At 44.3% G+C, this 24,165-nt stretch overlaps 1 protein-coding gene across 1 annotated transcript in view; it reads left to right on the top strand.

Annotated features, from left to right (window-relative positions):
- The window catches only part of LOC105841898 (nephrin), a 205,316-nt gene that overhangs the window by 159,431 nt on the left and 21,720 nt on the right, over positions 1 to 24,165 (top strand). The window contains exons 7-8 of the mRNA XM_021349120.3: positions 21,714 to 21,868; positions 23,443 to 23,587. Coding sequence (XP_021204795.2) covers positions 21,714 to 21,868; positions 23,443 to 23,587 — 300 coding nt within the window. The remainder of the gene's footprint in view (positions 1 to 21,713; positions 21,869 to 23,442; positions 23,588 to 24,165) is intronic.

The following is a 24,165-nucleotide window of genomic DNA, read 5'->3' as shown; positions in this document are numbered from 1 at the left end:
GATCGCAGCGGACTTTGCTTCCGTTGCTGTCAGCCCGGACACAAGGCAGCCTCCTGCACCGCTGCAACACCGCACTGCGTGTTGTGTGATGCAGCGAAACGGCGGGCCGATCATCGGGCCGGGGGTCCGGCCTGTCTTTCCGCACCCTCCTCCACAAAGAGGAGGCGTGGCGGGAAAAAGAAGAACAAGTCAGAGGAAGAGCCGGCTGCGTGTGAAACAGCCGGCCCGTCAGTTCCCGCCGCGGCCGTCGGGCCGCAAGGCGGGACGGAAGACGAGGGAGCGATGGACGTGATACCTCAATAATGGATCACGTCCATCGCTTCCTTCAAGCGAACGTGAACCACTCCGCCAGGGCGCAGGACCTCCTCGTCCATACCATGGCGGAGTGGTTCATCGACATCGCGATCGTCGCGGAGCCATACTTCGTACCTTCCGACCGGGAGGACTCCTGGGCCGGAGATGTCGATGGCTCCGTGGCGATCGTGATGCGACAGTCGGCGGCGTTACCCCCCCTTGGAATGGTGGCCAGGGGATCTGGGTACGTCGTAGTTAGGGTCGACGAAACCGTCGTGATCGGGGTGTACTTCTCTCCGAACAGGAGTCTCGCCGAGTTCGAGCAGTTCCTGGGTGGGCTCGAGGCGTTGGTTCATCGCTTCGAGTCTCGCCCAGTGATACTAGCGGGGGACCTCAACGCTAAATGTACGGCGTGGGGATCCCCCCGCACGGACTCGCGTGGCGAATTCCTGTCGGAGTGGGCTTTCGCGACCGGCCTCTGTCTCCTAAACAGAGGTTCGGTCGCGACCTGCGTGCGGTGGAACGGGGAATCACACGTGGACGTATCGTTCGCGTCTCCGTCCGCCGCGCGCCGTGTCTGTGGTTGGCGTGTCCTCGAGGGGGCGGAGACGCTCTCGGATCATCGGTTCGTCCGATTTGAGCTCTCCGTTTCCACCTCGTTGAACGCGCCGGCCGAAGACGCCCGCGGCGAGGAGGAGCTCCCGCGTAGTGCTCCCCGGTCATTCCCGCGATGGGCACTGAAGCGCCTGAACAAGGTGCTTGCGGTGGAGGCGGCCACAGTGGCTGCGTGGGCGCCGATGCCCGCGCGTCTAGTGGACGTGGAGTTGGAGGCCGAATGGTTCCGGGGTACGATGCGTCGCGTCTGCGATGCTGCGATGCCCCGGGTCAGCGGTCGCGCTCCGCGTGGCGGTGCGTATTGGTGGACGCCCGAGATCGCGCTCCTCCGAGAGGAGTGCGTGCGGGCGCGCCGCCGAAGCGCCCGCCACCGCCGTCGCCGCCTTCGCGATGCGGACTTCGCGGAGGTGGCGACCCGCCTGCATGCCGACTGCCGTCAGAAGCAGGAGGCACTGCGGCGGGCCATCGGCGAGGCCAAGTCTCAGAGCATGAAGACGCTCCTGGAGACGCTTGACCAAGATCCTTGGGGGCGCCCGTACCAAACGGTCCGCAAGAAATTGCGGCCGTGGGCGCTCCCGGTGACGGAACGTCTCCAGCCTCAGCAGCTGCGGGAGATTGTCTCCGGGCTGTTCCCGCGGATGGAGAGGGGCTTCGAGCCCCCTTCCATGGGCGCGCCACCACGCAGTAGCGTGAGCGGTGATGCCCCTGCTGAGGTGGTCCCTCCGAGCATCTCGGAGGAGGAGATTCGTGCGGCCGTGTCGAGGATGCGGAGGAAGGACGCGGCCCCCGGCCCTGACGGTGTTCACGGCCGGGTCTGGGATTTGGCCTTCGGTGCCCTTGGGGACCGACTCGTGCGGCTCTATGAAGCCTGCCTCGAGTCGGGACGGTTTCCGAAGCAGTGGAAGACGGGCAGACTTGTTCTGCTAAGGAAGGAGGGACGCCCCGCGGACTCACCTGCGGGATATCGTCCCATCGTGCTGCTGGACGAGGCTGGAAAATTGCTCGAGCGGGTGGTGGCCGCCCGCATCGTCCAGCATCTGACGGGGGTGGGTCCCGATCTGTCAGCGGAGCAGTTCGGATTCAGGGAGGGCCGCTCGACCATCGACGCGGTGATGCGCGTGCGTGCCCTCTCTGATGAGGCTGTCGGCCAGGGCGGGGTTGCACTGGCGGTGTCCCTTGACATCGCCAACGCGTTCAACACCTTGCCCTGGTCGGTGATCGCAGGGGCGCTGGAGTATCACGGCGTCCCTGCGTATCTCCGTCGGCTGATCGGGTCCTACCTCGAGGACAGGTCGGTCGTGTGCACCGGGCACGGTGGGGCGGTGCTCCGCTTCCCCGTCCAGCGCGGTGTTCCACAGGGGTCGGTCCTTGGCCCTCTCTTGTGGAACATCGGCTACGACTGGGTCCTGCGTAGCGCCCTAAGTGCTCCTCTTCCGGGTCTGAGCGTAGTTTGTTACGCGGACGACACTTTGGTCGTGGCCCGGGGGAGGGACTTGCGAGAGTCTGCCCGTCTTTCCTGCGCGGGGGTGGCCTTCGTCATCGGCAGGATCCGAAGGCTGGGTCTGGAGGTGGCGCTCGATAAATCCCAGGCCCTGTTGTTTCACGGGGCCCGGAGAGCGCCGCCTCAAGGGGCCCACCTCGTGATCGGAGGCGTTCGCGTCGAGATCGAGGCAACCGGGTTGCGGTACCTCGGTCTCGTACTGGACGGTCGTTGGAGCTTCCGCGCTCACTTTGAAAGATTAGGTCCCCGACTGATGGCGGCTGCCGGCTCGCTGAGTCGGCTGTTGCCGAACGTCGGGGGGCCTGACTTGGTGGTGCGCCGCCTCTACACGGGGGTGGTGCGGTCGATGGCACTGTACGGGGCTCCCGTGTGGTGCCACGCCCTGACCCGCGACAACGTTGCGGCGTTGCGACGTCCGCAGCGCGCGATTGCGGTCAGGGCGGTTCGTGGATACCGCACCGTCTCGTTTGAGGCGGCGTGCGTGCTAGCTGGGACGCCTCCCTGGGACCTGGAAGCGGAGGCGCTCGCTGCGGATTACGCGTGGCGATGCGATCTCCGCTCCAGGGGGGAGCCGCGTCCCGGCGCGGCGGAAGTTCGAGCGCGGAAGCTTCAATCTCGGCGTGCCGTGCTCGAGGCGTGGTCTCGCCGCCTGGCGGACCCCGCCTACGGGCGACGGACCGTCGAGGCGATCCGCCCGGTCCTCTCGGAATGGGTGAATCGCGACCGAGGACGTCTCACCTTCCGAGCGACACAGGTGCTCACGGGACACGGCTGTTTCGGTCGCTACCTGCACCTCGTCGCCCGGAGGGAGCCGACGCCGAAGTGCCACCACTGCAGTGGCTGCAACGAGGACACGGTGGAGCACACGCTCGCGTACTGCACCGCTTTCGCGGAGCAGCGCCGCGTCCTCGTTGCAAAAATAGGACCGGACTTGTCGCTTCCGACCGTCGTGGCTACGATGCTCGGCAGCGACGAGTCCTGGCAGGCGATGCTCGACTTCTGCGAGTCCACCATCTCGCAGAAGGAGGCGGCGGAACGGGAGAGGGAGAGCTCTTCTTCCCTCTCGGCGCTGTGCCGCCGCCGTCGAGCCGGGGTTCGGAGGAGGGCGTTTGTCCAGCTCCAGCCCCTATGAGGAGGCAGTCTCCTCCCGGCGATGGTCACGGGGCGACCTAAGGGGGTTGAGGCTGCGCCGCACGCTACCGTCACTCTAGCGCGCTGGCACCAGGAGGACGGGACGGCGCGTCGGCGGCTGCGGACTGCGATGCGGTCCGCATTTTCGTCGTCGCTGTCGTCGCCGAACATACTGTTGAAGAGCAACCCGGTCGGCGGTGTATCGCGTTCCGACCCGGCAGGCTGGTTCTGGCCCAGCGGGGTATCCCGGAACACCAGCGGCACCGCCCGGGCGGCCTGGTAGGGCCGCCGTACCGCGGAGACCGACGTCGTTGGTCGTCGACTATCGCCTCGACGACCCGTCGGTCGGGCGTCCTCGGGGTGGCGCCGCGTGTCTGGTTGTAGTGTTGACCGCGGGAACCCCCCTACTCTGAACGGGTTCTGACCCCGGACGGAGATCGGACGTCGGGTGTAAGAGTGCAGGGGAGTCGTTTAGTGGGTGGGACCTAAAATCCTTGGGCCCGCGATCTGCTCTCAACACCTGCAGATCGTTGAGTCTCACATACCCCGCGCGCCCCCTAGGCGCGGGGACCTCGTAGGAGGTTCGGCCCCCGGCCCGAAAAAAAAAAAAAAAAAAAAAGGGTTTTCTTGCTATATGACCAAAATATAGGTATATGGTAGGTAGCCTCTGGTCAACTTTTAGCTCCAACTTTTACGAATGTAAACGTTCATCCGGAAAGCTGTCTAAAGGATGCAAGAATAAGTTTATTAGCATTACTATAAGCCAGGCAGTTGAGACTGTGGATATTTTAATTACATACTAAATCTGAAAACGACTATTCATTTTAAAGCACCCACGATTATTAGATATGTTTAACCGCATGATACGTTGTTGTAAACGAGGTTAAACGTACAAGGGTAATTCGCCATTTTGATTACGGTACATCTCCGATATACGCTTAGACCGACTCCCGTTCAAACGTACCCCAGACGTTACAGGGATCCGATTTAAAAGTAAAATTTTACTGTGACGTATTTGAAATTGAGAAAGGGTTCGGACTAATGGAAATGTATACAATATAGAGAGGCACCTTGTCATTGCCAAATTGTAACGAGATTAGTTGTATCCTCCGATACTATTTCTTCGATCAATACAATAAATAACCGGGAACAAGTCAGATACAATCATCCAGCCCCAAATTAAGGTTTCCTAGGGTTATGGGTACCAGAGACTGATATATTATTGTGTACTTATGTAAGTTAATATAAATAAATAGCTCCCAAACAAAAAACAAATAACCCTGTTCATCACATATGACAATCGAACCCACGACCCTCGGCGCAATAGGCCGGGGCGCTTACTGCACCACTGAGTCATGAAATAAACACGAAGCTTGAAGATATCACTCTTCGAAGCGCTATGAAGCTTGAAGAGTGATATTTTATAGCGGCTAGTGAATACCAAAGGAATTCGCTTACTTGTTTTAAAGTTTGAAGAAACGATCTGTTGGAATGAACTTATACGAAAGTTCAGGAGTGGTGCAAGGTCATCAATAAGCCCATGGAAACCCATCACTTTCTTCGTTATACTATTTTTTTCATGAATTACAAGTTCATTTTTTCTTTAATGAGATTATAGTCGTGATTTAGCCGTGCGTGTGTGAACGCACTTCAAGTCTCGTGAGTGATTGTTCAATAAGTTAGCCCGAGTTCGCGTCACTATTCCGAATATCCTATTATTGTTTAGGGAAGCGGGGACGTCGTATTAGGAATGTTTCGACGTTGTTGGAATGCTTTTCTGTATGCCGTATACATTATTCAACGCATAGCTCACGTCTTTTGTTAGTGTAAATGTTAAGTATGAAAGCTAAATAAAGGTAATTTGATTTGAAAAAAGTGAAGTTATCTATACTAATATTATAAAGAAGAAAGATTTGTTTGTTTGTTTGTTTCGAATAGGCTCCGAAACTACTGGACCGATTTGAAAAATTATTTTTCCATTAGAAGCCGACATTGTCCCTGATGAACATAGGCTACTTTTTTTTTTTTTTTTTTTTTTTTTTTTTTTTTTTTTTTTTTTTTTTTTTTTTTTTTTTTTTTTTTTTTTTTTTTTTTTTTTTTTTTTTTACTTTCATGTGTGTTTTAATGTTTCCGAAGCGAAGCGAGGGCGGGTCGCTAGTTGAATAAATAAAACAAGATTAAACAAGTTTTATCGTTAGATTTTATTGTGCTCATCTAAGTGGTTATCGCTACCCATTTACGGCAGCATTTCCAGGGACTCAGATTAGACACTGCCTACCGCTTTATATGTATGTCGTAGATATAGACTTTTAGTTGTCGTGGATAACGACTTTTAGTAATATTAAGACGGTGGTTTAGATTATTATTTTAAATGATGAAACGTTGTTTTGATAAATATCACAAAATGAAGGGTAGACTCCGTAACGCCACAGTATAAAATGGCGGTACGTGGACAGAGTCGTGGCATTCGTGTCAGACAGTGATTCCCTCCGTCTCAGCAGCGAGTCTCTGACAGTCAGTCGGTCTGTCGGTATGTGCAACGAAACTGTCGGTTTATCCTGTCATTGTGAAAGTTGTGTGTGTTGAGTTTCAATAATTATTATTGAAAAGTTTTATTGACTAAACTGAGTTCAATCGAATACAAGTGATGACGAAACTACCGCTCAGCCATCCCTGACGTGTGCTGACATGTACATATTTTATATTACTAGTGACCCGCCCTTGCTTCGCTTCGGGAACTATAAATTATTATTGATCTTATTGAATATTCCTTTATACAAATCTAGTCCTCAAAGTAACAACAAACACAATAAAAAAGACACGGAACAAACAAAAAAGCTAATCATTCCTCCTGCAAATAAAAGATAAATATATGCTGTCACGGGTTTTTTGTAGACCTATTTGAGATAAACATTTCCGTTTTACATTACATACGTGTAACTCCAACGGATTTTGCGGCGCATGCAAAAATAGCTCGCAGATGGCAGATTTTTTTCCTTCTTACTTAACGCTCATCGTTATATTTTGAGTAATTCACACTATATTTTTATAAATCATAGTCTATGTGTAATTCTGATGTGTAAACTTCTTCTTCTTCTTCGTCGCTTTCTTCATTGCTGAAGGTCGTGTCCCTGAAACTTGACCATGGCTTGTCTCGTGAGCTGTTTCCATCTCGTCTGGCCCTCAGCTTCTCGAATGGCGGTTGCGACTGGCAGCCCACTTAGGGCGGTTATTTGTCACACCAACGGCTAGGTAATCGGCCGCGGGGTCTCTTTCCTTCTACTTTGCCCGTCACAATCACTTTGATCATTTATCTGACTGTCGGCGGCCAGTGTAAGCTGTGTAAACTTAGTGTCATATTAATTTATATCGAATTCACAGCCTAAAAAATAAGTTTCAAGCTTTTAGCTTTAAAAATGTCGATACTTCCATACGACTTTTCGTCCCCCCTTTCAACCATTTGGAGGAAGGAGAGAAAGACCGGGGTCCTCCTCTTCTTTCAATTCCTGCCGAGACACTACGCCTTGAAAAAGGTGCGCGAGGCGCTGCGCGGCGTTAGCCAAGCAAGAGTTATGCAAAGCCGACTATCGACTAAACCTTTTTACTGGTGGTAGGACATCTTGTGAGTCCGCACGGGTAGGAACCACCACCCCGCCTATTTCTGCCGTGAAGCAGTAATGCGTTTCGGTTTTAAGGGTGGGGTAGCCATTGCGACTATACTAAGACCTTAGAACTCATTCATATCTCAAGGTGGATGGCGGCATTTGCGTTGTAGATACCTGTGGACTCCAGTAAGCACTTAACACCAGTTGGGCTGTGAGCTCGCCCATCCATCTAAGCAAGGGAAAAAAACCCCATCGAACTCCACCACTCCGGCTCCATGAAACCCACGGTACTCCAGTATACCTTGGTATAGAAAAATCCCTGGATTACACGATTTTATAATATAACCAATTAAATTTAATTTAATTTTGTTATTTCATAGTCCGAGTGTCATCAACGGCGTAAGTAATCACTTTAGCACTTCAAAGGATGCCTTGTTAAGCTTTCGTTCTTGTCTTTCAAAAGCGCTCTTGAAACGATTCAGTTAATTAACGTACTAAATGGTTAAACTGTTAGCAACATTACTACACTAATTTGAATTAAGTCGATTTAGTATTTTAAAAGTCGCCGTAATAGTGAAGTGACTTTTAGGAGCTTAGAGAGGCTCACCGCCCAACAAGTGTCTGAATTTATTGGTTCGAAATGGTGTTTCAGAAACAGTGCTAATAAAATATTTACTCAGTAATAAATTAATGAGTGGTTGTTGTAAGTATCTACTTATTATTGTTATGTTATTTTGGACTTTTTTTTTACACTTTCCTCGCCCGTTACTTCGGGAAAATCAGGGTCATTTAACGAAATTGGATGAACTACATGCATATATTACGTAAGCAGACAAAAAGGAGCTTTGTAACTGTTTCTTCTGTGTGTTTATCGTTATTTTGTTGTTTCTTTTTTTAATCGTATTCATTCCCGAACTTTATTTTGATCAATAAAGAAAATGTTTAAATCATATTATATTTCTTTCCACCTCTCCTCGAAAATATGTTTAAATCGAAATTATTTATTATTTAGAAATTACAGTGCATAGAAATCTTATAGTTCTTCTTCCATAAATTTGAAAATAGATCTGAATGGAATTCGATCGCAATGCAACCCACCTTATTACACTCTCCTATTGTAAAAGTCCTTTTGTAAAGATAAATTACTCAGGGACAATGTGAAATATCTAAAAAAAGAAGAAAGCCTAAAATTCAATAGCTGCTATTGGACTTTAGAGATGATCACAAACCGGGTCCAATTTTAAAACTAATCCAGGGATTCACTCATACATACACAAAAGTAATCAAAATAGATCTATAAGTGTATTAGATATAAAGATGACCTGAATAAATTCTATTAAGTGTCATCTATTCTTTTATTTGTGAATATTAAAATTTATGTGTGATTTTACAATCAAAATAAAATCATTTTCTTTCCTATTAAATAGCTATCAATAAACGAAGTCCTAATACACAAATTATTTATTTCAGAAACAATTAACAAGTAGTCAGTAGGTTTGGTTATAACTACTATTATTAAAAGTAAAAAAATGATTCCGGACTGTTTTCGCTTATAACATCTTTTATCTTCCATTTATTACTCAACGCTTTTCATCAGAAGGCATCTTAGAAACAGAAAGTATACGAAAGGTTACCTAATGGAACATTATTGGAAAAAGAAATGAAGTCATCTATCTAAGCTGAACGCTAGCATTAATATCATTAGAATAAAAAAAAAAAAAAACATTTTGGACAGCATCAGAATCCTAAACGAATACTTACCTTTTTTTAATGCAAAGATGGGTGGACGAGCTCACGGCCCACCTGGCGATAAGTGGTTACCGGAGCCCACAGAAATCTATAACGTAAATGCCGCCACCCACCTTGAGAGATGAGTTCTAAGGCCTCGCCTCAATGGTACAACTACACTCCCAACCCCATGGTGTTGGATGCTATTAATTCATACGCTAGCAGCACCAACATCACAGGACATATGACGACTAGACGTCGAAAAGGTTTTTCTTATTCTTATTGGTTAGATAGATGGACGAGCTCACAGCCCACCTGGTGTTAAGTGGTTATCGGAGCCCATAGACATCTACAACGTAAATGCGCCACCCACCTTGAGATATGAGTTCTAAAGCCTCAGTATAGTTACAACGGCTGCCCCACCCTTCAAACCGTAACGCATTACTGCTTCAAGGCAGAAATAGGCAGGGTGGTGGTACCTACCCGTGCTTACTCACAAGAAGTCCTACCACCAGTAATAGTGGTCCAACTAATGGCTCAATGTTAATGAGACTAGTACCTCATTTTATCTAAGAAAACTGGAGCTTATAGATAAATAAATATCGACGGATTCCTGTGTGAAAAAAATTTTTAAACCCAGAATATGGTTCTGGGTTTAAAAAAGAGAATAGGATAGATCAGTTGGGTATTCATAAAAAATACGAAATTATAATATTGATGATGGTGATATTGATGGCAATATTGAAAAATAGTGCCAATGTGGTGAACATTTATGAACGATCTAAGAAAATCATTGAAGGATAAGCTTTAAAAAATATAAGAAATAAGAGGGGAAACGGGGAATTTTATGTTATTAATCTAAAGTAAGCACTAGTACGTAAAAAATACCAGTTAGTGTGAAACGATATCTTGTGACGTGATATTTTTTTGTATTTTTGGAACGAAGTTCCTTATCGCGCGTTGTGAAAGGGGGCTAGATGGAAAAAATTCCTACGAAAAGTTGTCACGACACTTTTTAGATCCGTCATTCTGACCAATCAACGTGTAGGCGCTTATCGCGTGACATTGCTCGTATCCGATTGGTCCGCGTAATGAGTACAGTTTCTCGAGATAGCGTTTCAACAATAGTAATTTAGTTCATAGTATTGTTTTTTTCTTCTTCATAATGCCGTAATTTATTATTACAACTTAAAAAAAAATTACAATTCCTTCACTAATTAATCGAAAGGAACTTCGTTCCATCCGGGTGTCCCTTGACACCTCTGAAGTTTTATTACCTGTGATTTTTATTTCGCGTATTGTCAACAAACATGTCTTGGTTAAAGTTTTGTTATTATCTGGAATTCTAGACAGTATACTATAGATAGAAACATTAACACATCGCCTAAATATCACATTCATACCGCAACGAACGTAATTGTTCACAGTAATTCAAGGTTTGTCACGTTGAGGTCGCGCCCTAACAAGACATTAGTCTAACTAACCATTCGAGGGTTATGAACTGTGACGTCACGACACCTTATATGTGTCTAATGTGAGTTATGTAAACACCCTACCGGTATTAATTAAATATTATGACACACTTACGTTGTATTGGGTATCTTGGGAATTTGTATTAGTTAAAGGGGTTTTAGTTATGTTCAAAAATAGGTCTATGGCTTTATCTTGATTTTATTTCTTTTACTAGTGCTGCTTCTGTATGCCTTTTAGTGGTAGCGAAGTTTATGAGCATCACCACGTTAATTCCGCCTTTCATCTTCACTCCCGAGGTCAATGTTCGACGTTTTTCCAATGTTTTTCCGTTTTTCAGTGATTCTCAACCTTTTTTTGTTGCGGCACATATTTAACGATTTCAAAATTTGGCGGCACACAAAAAAAAAGGTAAAAATTATTTACTTACTCCAACACACTGCATAAATACTAGTTTATCAAAAAATTTTAATATACGAAATAAACTAAAATATACTAATTTTTTTTGTGGATTTAATATATAGGTATATTCATGTTTAAAATATTTTTCTTTTAAAATGATATAATTTAATAATATTAACATTATTATATATTCGCAAAATTTGGCGGCACACTTTTGAAATTTGGCGGCACACAAAAGTGCCGCGGAACAGTGGTTGAGAATCACTGGTAATTAGTTATTATTAATGAAAAACGAAATGGAATTGATTTCTTTCGACTAATATGAATTAAAAATATCGAGAAACGAACATTTTAATTTACTCAAACTCTGAAATGTAACAATAATAGTTTCCACTGGCTCCGATAACCAGATAATAAATACCAAGTACGTGTTTTTGAAATATATCGTTTTACAAAATCTTCAAGCGTTAATATTGAATTTGGTTTTTAATATAATAATATAAGTCTCATATCGACCAGAGAAGATTGTAAAGTATTCAAAATGTGCATAATTTTTTTATAATAAATAGGAGAAGTTAATAAATTTAGTAAAATTAAAATTGTTCTTTATTGCATGACTTCGTTGGACTTTTTTTGATAAGACAGCTACGTACTGAAAATACTGTACTGAAGTTTTGTTATTTGAAAAAAAAAACATTCGCAAGTACCCTCGCAAACGTAATATCGGATCATAACTTCAGCCGCGACGCTTTTACAACCGAAAAACCGTAAAAATGATCATAAAAAAAACCTAGCACAGAATAGTTGGCGGGAACTTTCATAAAGTCCGCATTAACTTGGAACAAACGTGCCATTCTGTGTTATTGCAAAACTAAATCCCAAGTAAATCCGTGCGATTAACCTATATCAAACATAGCGCTTGCCTGTGTCGCGGATTATCTTGGAATATGACGTTTCACAGGAAATCTTTTGTCGTTCTCTGCCTACAGTTTCGGGTTACAAGCACTAAAGTTTGCACGGAATTGTCGTATTTAACTGCATGTGCTTCCATCGTCCTGCCTATTTCGGTTGTGACTATTGGCCCGTTCCAGTTCCTTTTTCTTTTTTTTTTCTACCTAAGCTGATGATAGCCTTGAAAGGCTAGCGTCGCCTTAACTAGTAGGTGAGCTCACGGGGCTCAAGCCTGATGACGTTGCTAATACGAACCCTAGCAAGAGCCGTGCTTCGCAGAATCTACCACCGGCACGGAAACGCGACCCACTGAGAAGAACCGGCGAAAAACTCAGTGGGCGTTCCAGTCCCAAGAGTGGAACTATCGTTAGCAAACACATATTTTTTTCTTTGCACATTTAAGAGCTTATAATTCTAATTAAGTTTTTTCTAATTTAATTTCGTGTGTCAAAGTAAATGACGATATTCATGTTGTGATTTATACGGGTTTTGGTAAATAATTAACACCCAATAAGCTGCAAGCTTGTTTACCCAACTAATCAATAAAACACGCTTTCTCCCTACCTATTCGTTGGTAGACTAAGAAGCTATTCCAGCTACGCCCGGACGGGTGGATGAGCTCACGAGTTCAACCTGAGAAAATTTACCAACACTAGCCCTGGGAAGAGCAGTGCTTCGCAGAATCTACCGGATCGCGACACACTGAGAAGATCCAACGAGAAACTCAGTGGGCTAAAAAGAGGCTATTCTGTATTTTATAGAATATGTGATAGCGTTTCTATTGGAAATTCGCATATCTTGGTGCCACCATTCTGCCCATTCTAGTCGCGAGGCAATCATGTATTTCTATTTAAAGAATAAAACATACTTCTGGCTCATCTCAAAAGATGGGTGGTGAAATTCTCGTTGAGATATCTATACAGTCTGGTAGCCATAACAATCAACTTATAGTACACTCATATACACATAGATAAAATTATGCAGATCCTACTAAATTTAAACCCGGACGTAGTCATATCGCTCGGCACGAGTAAGTACCCCGGGCATCTTATTCTTTGGGACACGATATCTTTTTGCGTATTTACATTTTTAGTCTCTGATTCTTGAATATTAGTGGTCGTCTTGTGACAACGCATGGATACCGCCACTCTATCTATTTCTGCCGTGAAGCAGTAATACGTTTCGGCTTGAACTGTGGGGCAGCCGTTGTACTGTAAAACTGAGACTTGGAACTCATGTCTCAAGGTGGGTGGCAGCATTTACATTGATGATGCTTATGGTCGCCGGTAACAACTTGACAACACGTAAGCCGTAAGCTCGTCCACCCAAATAAGCCAAAAAAGCATTGCTGAAATTATGTTGTAAAAAAATCTTAAACTTTGTTTTAAAATAGCATTTGCTTGTAAATCATTGTTCAGTTAGAAATAGGTAGTCTTTTATCGTTGTTATAATGCCTGCGGTCGTGGGTAGCGTCTAAATTATAAACCGTTTGAAAAAAAAAAAAATCATAAATCCAACCAGCTTAAAATGACTTATTAATGCTGAACACAATAAGTTATACGCGCACTGATCGTAAAACAATTCAGGGCGAGATGTCTTAAAACTCTGGCAACACCAGAAAGCCATTAGTTTTTATTTGTGTCCCATTGTCCTGCCACGGTATTGCCACGGTGTGGAACAGGAAATTATTCTCCATTATTATAACCCATGTTGTCACTCACCCTCTAATGAACGATAAGTCGCCTTTTTTTTCTTTTTCGAAAAGCTTTTTGCCGGGTCCTTTTACGCTGTGCGACTTGTAACGTTAATGGAAAACATTAGTGGAGCTTTGTCCGTAAATGAATTTAATTTCTAGATCCATTGTTGTGCCTTTGATCTGAGTATTTTAAATTACTCACGAAAAGTGATTTATAGTTTTGAAATATCTAATAGATTGCATGTTTAGTTTGATACTAATTGATTCGACAGTTTGAAGTCGGTATTGTTTAAGTATCAAATCACTGGGATATTTAGGGTTGCCTAACTTGATTCGGTTTTACAGAGGAATTAATTTAGTCGGATCGTTCTGTGCTTAATTGTTGACAATGAAGGAAATTCGTCTTTTTAGGATATGTGGTGGTATTATTACTACATGTTGACAGAAGTTAGATTAGAGATGCTATTAACAAATATTCAGGTGATTAATGTTATTGTTCACATGAACAATTGAATGCACTTGCGTGGGTGTGCAAAATTATCTGGACTTCACTGAACACTTTTTTATATGCTATATAATAGACTCAGTAAGCTAGAAAATTAAATATTCTGGCATATTTTAAGCGGGTTAGTGGATTTTTCTTTTAACGATTAATAAAACCAGAATCCGTTTTCAGATTAACAGTCTCGTGTCCTGTGTTTTTTTTTTTTGTTTTTGTCCTGCTATTGAAATTGTGGTAGATCTTGTATCTATCTCTTATCCAGATTTATCTGATGGAAGTATCACTGGCAGTAAAATAACAATAAGCTTAGCCTAGTCTTTTAATGCTTGCTGCAGATATATATAAGTATGATAGTGCTATTCACTAGTGAAAGTTCGCAAGTTGATATGTACCACCAGAAATTATTTAATTTCGTAACTGAATTAAATTATATCTTCTACTCAGCGATAATTTAAATTTAGGTCTTTGGTATATTTAGGTCTGCGATATTATCTCAATAGTTCACAGAGTAACAAAAGAAGTTCAAATCAAATTGTTTCCTACTAAAGTAAATATGTCTAAAACATTAAAAATATAATCGTATAATAAATCTACAGAATAAATGGTTTTAGGATATAAGTAGTCAGGTCATAAGTATTGTCACACAGTAAAAACTTTTCTTTTAGAATGCTGGCCACAAAAAAGTTTATTGAATTCGAATTTCGAATTGTTTATGAAAATAAAAATGTATACTTTTAGAATTTTACTCATTTTTAAATATGGAGTGGACGCTTAAAGAAGACCGTGTTGCAGTTATTGCGCTGCATCGTTGCGGTTACGCGCCAATTCAAATTTTTAACATACTGAAAAATTTGAATATAACCAAAAGATTCGTTTATCGTACCATCAAACGATACAATGAAGACTCTAGTGTAGATGACAGGTCAAGAAGTGGTCGCCCTCGGTCTGTTAGGACTCCAGCAGTGATAAAAGCTGTGAAGGCGCGAATTCAAAGAAATCCCAAACGTAAGCAGAAACTGTTGGCCCTTCAGAAGGGGTTAAGCAGAACCACGGTGAAAAGGGTGTTAAATGAAGACTTAGGGCTTCGGGCATATCGAAGAAAAACAGGACATCGTTTGAATGCTCGTCTAATGGACCTGAGACTGAAGAGATGCCGCGCTTTGTTGAAGCGGTACGTGGGGAAAAAACATCGGGATTTTTTTTTTTTTAATGAAAAAATTTTTACCGTAGAAGAGAGCTACAACAAACAAAATTATAAAGTGTACGCACACAGTAGTGAAGAAGCGAGCAACCGTATTATGCGTGTCCAACGAGGTCATTTTCCATCCTCGCTCATGGTATGGTTGGGAGTTTCTTATTGGGGCTTAACAGAGGTACATTTTTGTGAGAAAGGTGTAAAAACGAATGCAGTTGTGTATCAAAATACAGTCCTGACGAACCTTGTGAAACCTGTTTCTCATACCATGTTCAATAACAGGCACTGGGTATTCCAACAAGATTCGGCGCCAGCTCATAGAGCGAAGAGCACACAAGACTGGCTGACGGCGCGTGAAATCGACTTCATCCGGCACGAAGACTGGCTCTCCTCCAGTCCAGATTTGAATCCGTTAGATTACAAGATATGGCAACACTTGGAGAAAAAGGCGTGCTCAAAGCCTCATCCCAATTTGGAGTCACTCAAGACATCCTTGATTAAGGCAGCCGCCGATATTGACATGGACCTCGTTCGTGCTGCGATAGACGACTGGCCGCGCAGATTGAAGGCCTGTATTCAAACTCACGGAGGTCATTTTGAATAAACTTTAGTGTCATAAGAATCTATGTTTTGTTAAGTTCATTTTGGTATATGAACGGTTACATAATGAATAAACTTGTTTCAATTATTTTACATTAAACATGTGACAGAATTTATGACCTGACTAGGTATAAGGTCTATAAAAAATTCCAATAATTAGAATAGATAGAATAGATTAATTAGAACATAAATAACAATTTTAATAGGAGCCTGAAATGGGAAACGAAAGGGACTCACAGACACCGTCATGCGAAACCGTTAACTTCATGTGTCATCTAATTATTAAATGCAATATAAGGGACATAGGTTAAATATAGAGATAAGAGAGTACTTAACAGTAGGCAACGGCTTGGCTTTGTCCCTGACATTGCTGAGGTCCATGAGCGACAATAACCACTCACCATCAAATGGGCCGTATCATCTCCCTTCAAGGGCAGTAAAAAAAAAATTTTTTTTTTTTTTTTTTTTTTCCTACCTATGCTGATAGCCTTGAGAGGCTATGTCAGCGTAACCCTAACTTTAGTAGGTGAGCTCACGGGGCTCAAACCTGACGATGTTGCTAACACGAACCCTAGCAAGAGCCGTGCTTCGCAGAATCTACCACCGGATCGGAAACGCGACCCACTGAAAAGATCCGGCGAGAAACTCAGTGGGCTGTGTCTGAGAGTTAATTTACTCGTCGAGCCCTTCGTCGCAAGCGACGGGTTCGACGAGAACGGTGACCGGTGCTTGAAGTACCTAAAAGCACCGTTAGTGGATCGGGAGGATCCGAGATGACGTGTTTTGGGCGACGTCGACTGCTTTCCATTCTGTCCGCAGGATCGGGAATGTAGTTACCGGCGGCCACGATGAGAGGGTTCTCGTGTCGTGCCGCTTTATCGAAGTGGCGCATGGACGCCGACTGCAGATACTTACTGATGGACTCTAAGTCCAGGTCGTCATGGAGGTCGACGTTCCTGACGAACCACGGGGCTCCGACGGCTATCCTGCAAAAACGGGATTGAATGATTTGAAAGGATTTTAAGTGTATGCGGGCCGCGTGAGCGAACACTACACTTGCATAGGTCATGACGGGGCGTATGCAAGTTTTGTAGAGTGTCACCTTATTTCTAAGGGACATTTTACTTCGCCTACATATCATCGGGTAGAGACGTCCTAGAATGAAGGCGGCACGGTCGCGTACCGTCTTGATGTGGGGGCGGAATGTCATCCTACTGTCGAGGGTGACGCCTAAATATTTGACCTTCGGGGCCCACGGTATGGGCTGGTCGAACATCGTGATTGGGCGAACGGCGGGGGCGGGGGTATTGACGCGCCTAGTCGGGAGGGGGATGCTCAGCGTGGTGTTCGGAGGGCGACCCCTTTTGAAGAGCACCGCTGTGCTTTTCGTGGGGTTAATGTCGATGCGCCACTTCCGGAAACACTGTCCCATGGTGGTAGCTGCGGTCTGAAGTCGTCGATGAAGCAACGCCTTCTTCCTACACGAGTAGTAGATGGCGGTGTCATCGGCGAAGAGCGCCAGATGGGTCTCCGGAGACCGGGGTATATCGTTGATATACAAACTGAATAGTAACGGGGAGAGGGCGGAGCCTTGCGGGACTCCGGCTGTGACGTGACGGGGCCGGGAACGCGTTCCCTCGACTCGATATCGGAACGAACGGTTCGACAAGTAGTCTCGTATGATGAGCACGAGTCTGTCTGGCACTCCCATGTTATACAGTTTGTATATCAAACCGTTGTGCCAGACTTTGTCGAACGCCTTCGCTATATCGAAGAAGAGGGCTCCTGTCGGAATGGGTTTCCGCCTGTTCAGCCCTAGTAAGATGTGCTCCGTGAGGCGGTGCACTTGATGGACGCACGAGTGTCTGGCGCGGAATCCAAACTGCTCGTCTATAAGTCTTTTTTCTCCTAATTGTACTCCTTCTTTACTTGATCTCATGATAGTATCTTCTCCTGATAATGTTATCACTCATGGTCAACTCTCCGCTTCCTTTTCTTATCATGACTTGATTTATCTCTCCTATCGTGTTCGACCCCCTAAACGTAATTCACAATTTCTCCTACTTCGCAATTACAAGGGTATTGATCTGGGAGCGTTGCGACGGGATGTAAATAATACCGACTGGTCTTGTATTCTTGAACACCATAACATTAACGACATGGTCAATTCTTTTAATTATAAGGTAATCAGTTTGTTTGATCAGCATGCCCCCGTCCGTCGAGTTCGAATTAAACATAAACCTGCACCGTGGTTAACGCCGGATATTAAAACTCTGATGGCTCGCAGGGACAAAGCCAAAAGAAGATACAAACGTTGCCCCACTGAACACAGCCTGGCCATATACAAAGCACTGCGCAACCGGTGCAACCGTTTGTGCAGAGATGCTAAAAGACTTTACTTTCACAAATCACTTGAAAATCGCAGCCCTGCTCATACTTGGAGATTCCTTAAATCTGTCGGCATTGGCAAAACTCCGGTCTCTTCTGTCAAGGATACTGACTTGTGCGCCCTCAATAAGCATTTTTCTCTCCCTCCGGTGTCACTCAGTGATTCGTCAAAGACGACCACGTTGCTTAAGATTTCAAGTCTATCCGTACCCCGGATCCCTATTTTTGACTTAAGTCCAGTCTCGGTTGCTGATGTCCGTAATTCCTTTTTCTCCATCTCATCCACAGCTGTTGGAATTGATAACGTATGCTCTAAAATGATTGCCCTAATTCTTCCAACAGTAGCACCTATACTTACCCATATTTTCAATTTTTCCTTTACCTCTAGCAACTTTCCTGATTCTTGGAAACAAGCCTACGTTGTTCCTATCCCAAAAAGCCCCAATCCTATTTTGCCATCTCAGTTCCGGCCTATATCTATACTTCCTTTTCTTTCCAAAGTCCTTGAGCACATTGTCCACCGTCAGCTGTCGTCTTTTCTCCTCTCCCACAATCTTCTTAGCTCCTTCCAATCTGGTTTTCGCAAGGGCCACAGCACGGTTACAGCTCTTCTAAAAGTGACCGATGACATTCGCTGGGCCATGGAAAACAAACAACTAACTTTATTAGTGTTGTTAGATTTCAGCAGCGCTTTTAACTCTGTTGACTTCGATGTTCTGCTCGAAATACTCAAATCAAACAATATCTCCTCGTCTGCTATTAACTGGTTTGATAGTTACCTTCGGGGGCGCTCGCAATGTGTCCGTCTTGACGAGACTTTCTCGGATTGGCAGAACGTCAGTGCGGGCGTTCCCCAAGGTGGTGTTCTTTCTCCTCTTCTGTTTTCTGTGTTTATAAACTCTGTCACTAGGCTTATATCTTCTAAATTCCACCTCTACGCAGACGATCTCCAGCTATATTGCCACTTCTCGGAGCCTGAAGTTGAATCGGCTATTGCTGCGATGAACAGTGATCTGAAGTCTATCAGTGAATGGGCAAAAGCCTACGGTCTGCACATTAATCCGGGAAAATCACAGGCTATCATTATAGGGGGTAAACAATTGCGCAGTAGACTCAGCGATCCTATACTCCCCCCAATTTATTTGGATGGGACTCAAATAACTCTAACCGATTCAGTTAAAAACCTGGGTGTTATTGTAGATCGACATCTTTCGTGGAGTTCTCACGTTGCTGAGATTAGTAGGAAGGTGCACTTTGCCTTGCACTCGTTGAGATGTCTGCAGGGCTTCTTACCTCAGCATACAAAAATATCTCTCGTCCAAGCTCTCATTCTACCCATAATTGATTACGCCGATGCCTGCTACTTGGATGCCACTGAGGAGCTCTCAAACAAGCTTGAGAGGATGCAAAATCTATGTATCCGTTTTATATACAATCTCAGAAAATTCGATCATGTTTCTCATTTTCGCAAAGAACTTAAATGGCTCCCTATACGCCTTCGTAGGAATACTCGAATATTATGTCTCCTATTCAATATCCTACATAAGCCCACTTCTCCCTTATATTTACGTGAGCGATTCTCTTTCATTCGTTCTCCTGATGCTCCCTGCAGGTCCAACCAACGTTCTGTTTTGTTATTCCCTTCCCACAAAACCAATTTCTATTCTCACTCCTTTACTGTGCACGCGGTCAGACTGTGGAATTCGTTGCTGGCTGACATCCGAGTTTGCAAGTCTGTTTCTGTTTTTAAATACAAGGTCAAACAATTTTATCTATCATCAACCGAATGATCATGGTTCTATACTCTTCGCATATACGAGTGTTACTGTGTTACTTATAATATTTGCTATGTGTATGTGCTATAATTCTCATGTTGTATTTGTTATTTTAGTTATGTGTTATTTGTTCTACACACACTTATCACATTTTATTATTATTCTCATTATCCTCTCGCAGGTCTGCTGGAAGAGATTTCTCAAAGAAATAAGCAGTGCCTTTGTACATAATTTTCCTATTACTCTGTACTGTGTCTTGTTTTCTGTGTGTACATAAATAAATAAATAAAATAATAAATAAATAAATAAAGAATTTTATTCGCGGATACGAAGTCCCAGAGGCGTTTACGAAGGAGCCGTTCGTATAGTTTGCCTATCGCCGGGAGGAGACTGATGGGGCGGTAACTCGCGGTTTCGTTCTTTGGTTTGCCCGGCTTGTGTATGCCGATAACGTCCGCTTCTTTCCACGCCGCGGGAAAGATGCAGTTCGTCATAGCAGCATTTAATATGGTGGCCAATATCGTTATCAGTTGGGCTGGTAACAGTTTAAGCGCGCGGTTGCGGATGCCGTCGGAGCCGGGAGCTTTCCGTGGTTGCAGGCTATCGATCGCCTCCTTGACCTCGGAAGTGGTAATGGGGGGTAACGCGTCCGAGGGCGGCAGGGAAGCTCTGCGCTCGACCTCCCTGTCGACGAACTCGGTGTGTTCGGGGTCCGCGTGTTGAGTGCTGGTGGTGCACTGCTCTTGCAGTGCATCGGCCAGCAACTCTGCCTTGTCATCGTCATCGTAAGCCGGTGATTGGCCTGAGGGGCGTACGAGAGGCGGCATAGTGACGATAGTTTCGGACTTGAGGGTCCTAGCTAGTCGCCAGTATGCTTGGTGAGTGGGCGCGAGTTCTTTTAAATAACTATCCCAGTTTTCGTTTCGGGCGTCGCTCAAGCGGGATTTGACCTCCCGCTGTAAGCGACGCATCCGAGTCCGGTTTGAATCCGTGGGATATCGATCGTAGGCCCGGATTGCCGCGTTCCTAACTCTTACGAGGTCCCTAAGATCGGGGGAAAGTCTGATGCGGTGGAAGCAGTCCTCCACATCAACTTGCTTTGAAGATCTTGTGATCGCCGTCGAGACGTGATCAGTGAAGATATTTATGGATTCGACGGTGTCCTCGGGGGATGGAGTTGAATCCGGGCCGCAAGGGAGGATTGGTGGAGCGGTGTCAGCTAAGCACGTGCCCAGCTTCTTCCAATCCACCATGGTCCTCGTATCTGGTTCGCGGTTGAGTGGGCGACCGAGCTGCATGACGACAGGTCGGTGGTCTGAGTCGAGTTCTGACATTGCCTCGATGGAGCGTAAGCGCAGAGTAAAAAATTATATATGTATATATATATATATATATATATATATATATATACTTTAAATATAACTTTATGTATTTTTTTAAATATTAATTCGAGAAAGGTTTAGTTTTTTAAGAACGATTTTTAAATGCTCGCTAAGTTCATCATCGTGCCTATTACTCCACAAAAATAATCATACGTATCGGTATGAAGGATGGGTTAGTTGTTTTACAAATTTTGTCAAATTCGTTGACTTCGACCTCTATTCTCACAATTGACATGAAGAAGTACGTTACGTTATCTTTGATCATTTTTGTTGCCTACATAATATGCTAGTGACCTCGGGCAGTTATCTTAGCTTCGCCAGATGTGTAGGCATGCTCACGGGGTTCAGTATGACTTACTATTACCAGCCCTAGCAAGGACAGTGCTTCGCTGAATCGCTACCACCGGATCGGACTCGCGACCCATTGAGAAGATCCGCCGAGAAACTCAGTGTGCTTAATAATAATAATTGTCCTCAGTACGTCCACTCCTCGTTGAGATACTAGCAAGGGAGCAGCCGCTATCCGTGGGGCAGACAGCCGAATTGACCTGCAGGGCAGTTGGGGCGAGACCGCCGGCGATGATTACTTGGTGGCTGGATAGTTCACAGCTAGCTAAAGAAGCTATTCAGAAGGTACTAGTTTACAAAGGGGTCTTGAATGATGATTTCAGGGTAATTGGGCGAGACCACCAGCAATGATTACTTGGTGGCTGGATAGTTCACAGCTAGCTAAAGAAGCTATTCAGAAGGTACTAGTTTACGAAGGGGTCTTGAATGATGATTTCAGGGTAATTGGGCGAGACCACCAGCAATGATTACTTGGTGGCTGGATAGTTCACAGCTAGCTAAAGAAGCTATTCAGAAGGTACTAGTTTACGAAGGGGTCTTGAATGATGATTTCAGGGTAATTGAGCGAGACCACCAGCAATGATTACTTGGTGGCTGGATAGTTCACAGCTAGCTAAAGAAGCTATTCAGAAGGTACTAGTTTACGAAGGGGTCTTGAATGATGATTTCAGGGTAATTGGGCGAGACCACCAGCAATGATTACTTGGTGGCTGGATAGTTCACAGCTAGCTAAAGAAGCTATTCAGAAGGTACTAGTTTACGAAGGGGTCTTGAATGATGATTTCAGGGTAATTGAGCGAGACCACCAGCAATGATTACTTGGTGGCTGGATAGTTCACAGCTAGCTAAAGAAGCTATTCAGAAGGTACTAGTTTACGAAGGGGTCTTGAATGATGATTTCAGGGTAATTGGGCGAGACCACCAGCAATGATTACTTGGTGGCTGGATAGTTCACAGCTAGCTAAAGAAGCTATTCAGAAGGTACTAGTTTACGAAGGGGTCTTGAATGATGATTTCAGGGTAATTGGGCGAGACCACCAGCAATGATTACTTGGTAGCTGGATAGTTCACAGCTAGCTAAAGAAGCTATTCAGAAGGTACTAGTTTACGGAGAAGACTTGAATGATGTTTATCGTTTGAAAACGTAATTAGTACGTACGTAATGTTACGTTTTAAGGAGGTTTCATAACAATTTCCATAATATTATACGAATTAACTGTTCTATTACAAGATTGAGGAGGAAATAATCAAATATTGAAATCACATTCAATATAATTGAGTTTGTTTAATATTTAATTATAATTTGTACTTCAATATTTCTATCCAAAGTTAATTATGTTCCTTTTTGTTTTTCCCAATCGTCATAATAAATACGCCTAATGAACTAAATATACTTTTATTGTGTATTATAATTACTCTGTAAATACACAGTATAATTGAATATTATATCTCAAGGTGGATGGCGCATTTACGTTGTAGATGTCTATGGGCTCCAGTAACCACTTAACACCAGGTGGGCTGTGAGCTCGTCCACCCATCTAAGCAATAAAAAAAAAATTATAAATTAGCGGTAATATAAAATTTCAGTAGGCAGCGGCTTGGCTCTACCCCTGGCATTTTCCATGTCCAATTCATGTCCATGGGCCAAATCCATGGGCGACGGTAACCACTCACCATCAGGTGGGTCGTATGCTCGTCTGCCTACAAGGGCAATAAAAAAAATATATAAAATAATTTTGTAGCTTTTACTAAGTTACCATTAGTCTTTCAGAATGATTTGAATTATTACTGTTAAACATTAAAGGAAGGCTGAACATCAAAAAACCATAACAAAAAAAACTAACCGAATGAATTTTCAGGATTCGGAAGACCGCAACGAAACCGTTTCCGTACTGCGGTGGACGCCACAGATGGGCCACAACGGGCACACGTTGACCTGCCGGGCGGCGCATACGATTCTCGACCATACCACCATAGAAACAAGCATGAGTTTAAATTTACACTGTGAGTGTATCTGTTATATTTCGATGCGGATTCCGAAGTAAGGTTTTGTTGTTTATTTTTGTTATGATTTAAATTATTGTGAAGTTTGTTCGAAATAGCTAGGTGAAATATAGAATATCTACATTCGAAATTTTTTATTATATTAATTCTGGCTACATGGTATTATTAAGTACACACTATAGTCAAATAGGAACCATATCGAAAATATAGTGTCTACTAGAGATTCCATCATAATACCCTCTATACTGTTGGCCTACCTATTCGCCTAAGGGGCTAATCCAGCTAAGCGAGGACGAGTAGGAGAACACACAGGCTCAACCTGAATCTGTAAAGACTAGCCGCAACAAGAGCAAAGCTTCGTAGTATCTATCAGCAAAAGAGGACTCAATGTGACCTACAGCCAATACACAAATATATAGTGTATTTCAGTGTGTTTTAGTTTCTATCGACGCCACATTTATGATGACCATTTCGGTGAACACGTAATAGCAAATTTTCTGTTTGAAAAATACATCCCTTAATACGACCACACCAGGCATCTTATACTAGAAGAATGATTACTGATTTCGTTCGATAAG

This window comes from Bombyx mori, chromosome 13, assembly GCF_030269925.1.
Source record: "Bombyx mori chromosome 13, ASM3026992v2".
Classification (NCBI taxonomy): domain Eukaryota; kingdom Metazoa; phylum Arthropoda; class Insecta; order Lepidoptera; family Bombycidae; genus Bombyx; species Bombyx mori.
The sequence above is the reverse complement of the archived record's forward strand: the minus strand, read 5'-3'. Positions and strand labels throughout refer to the sequence as shown.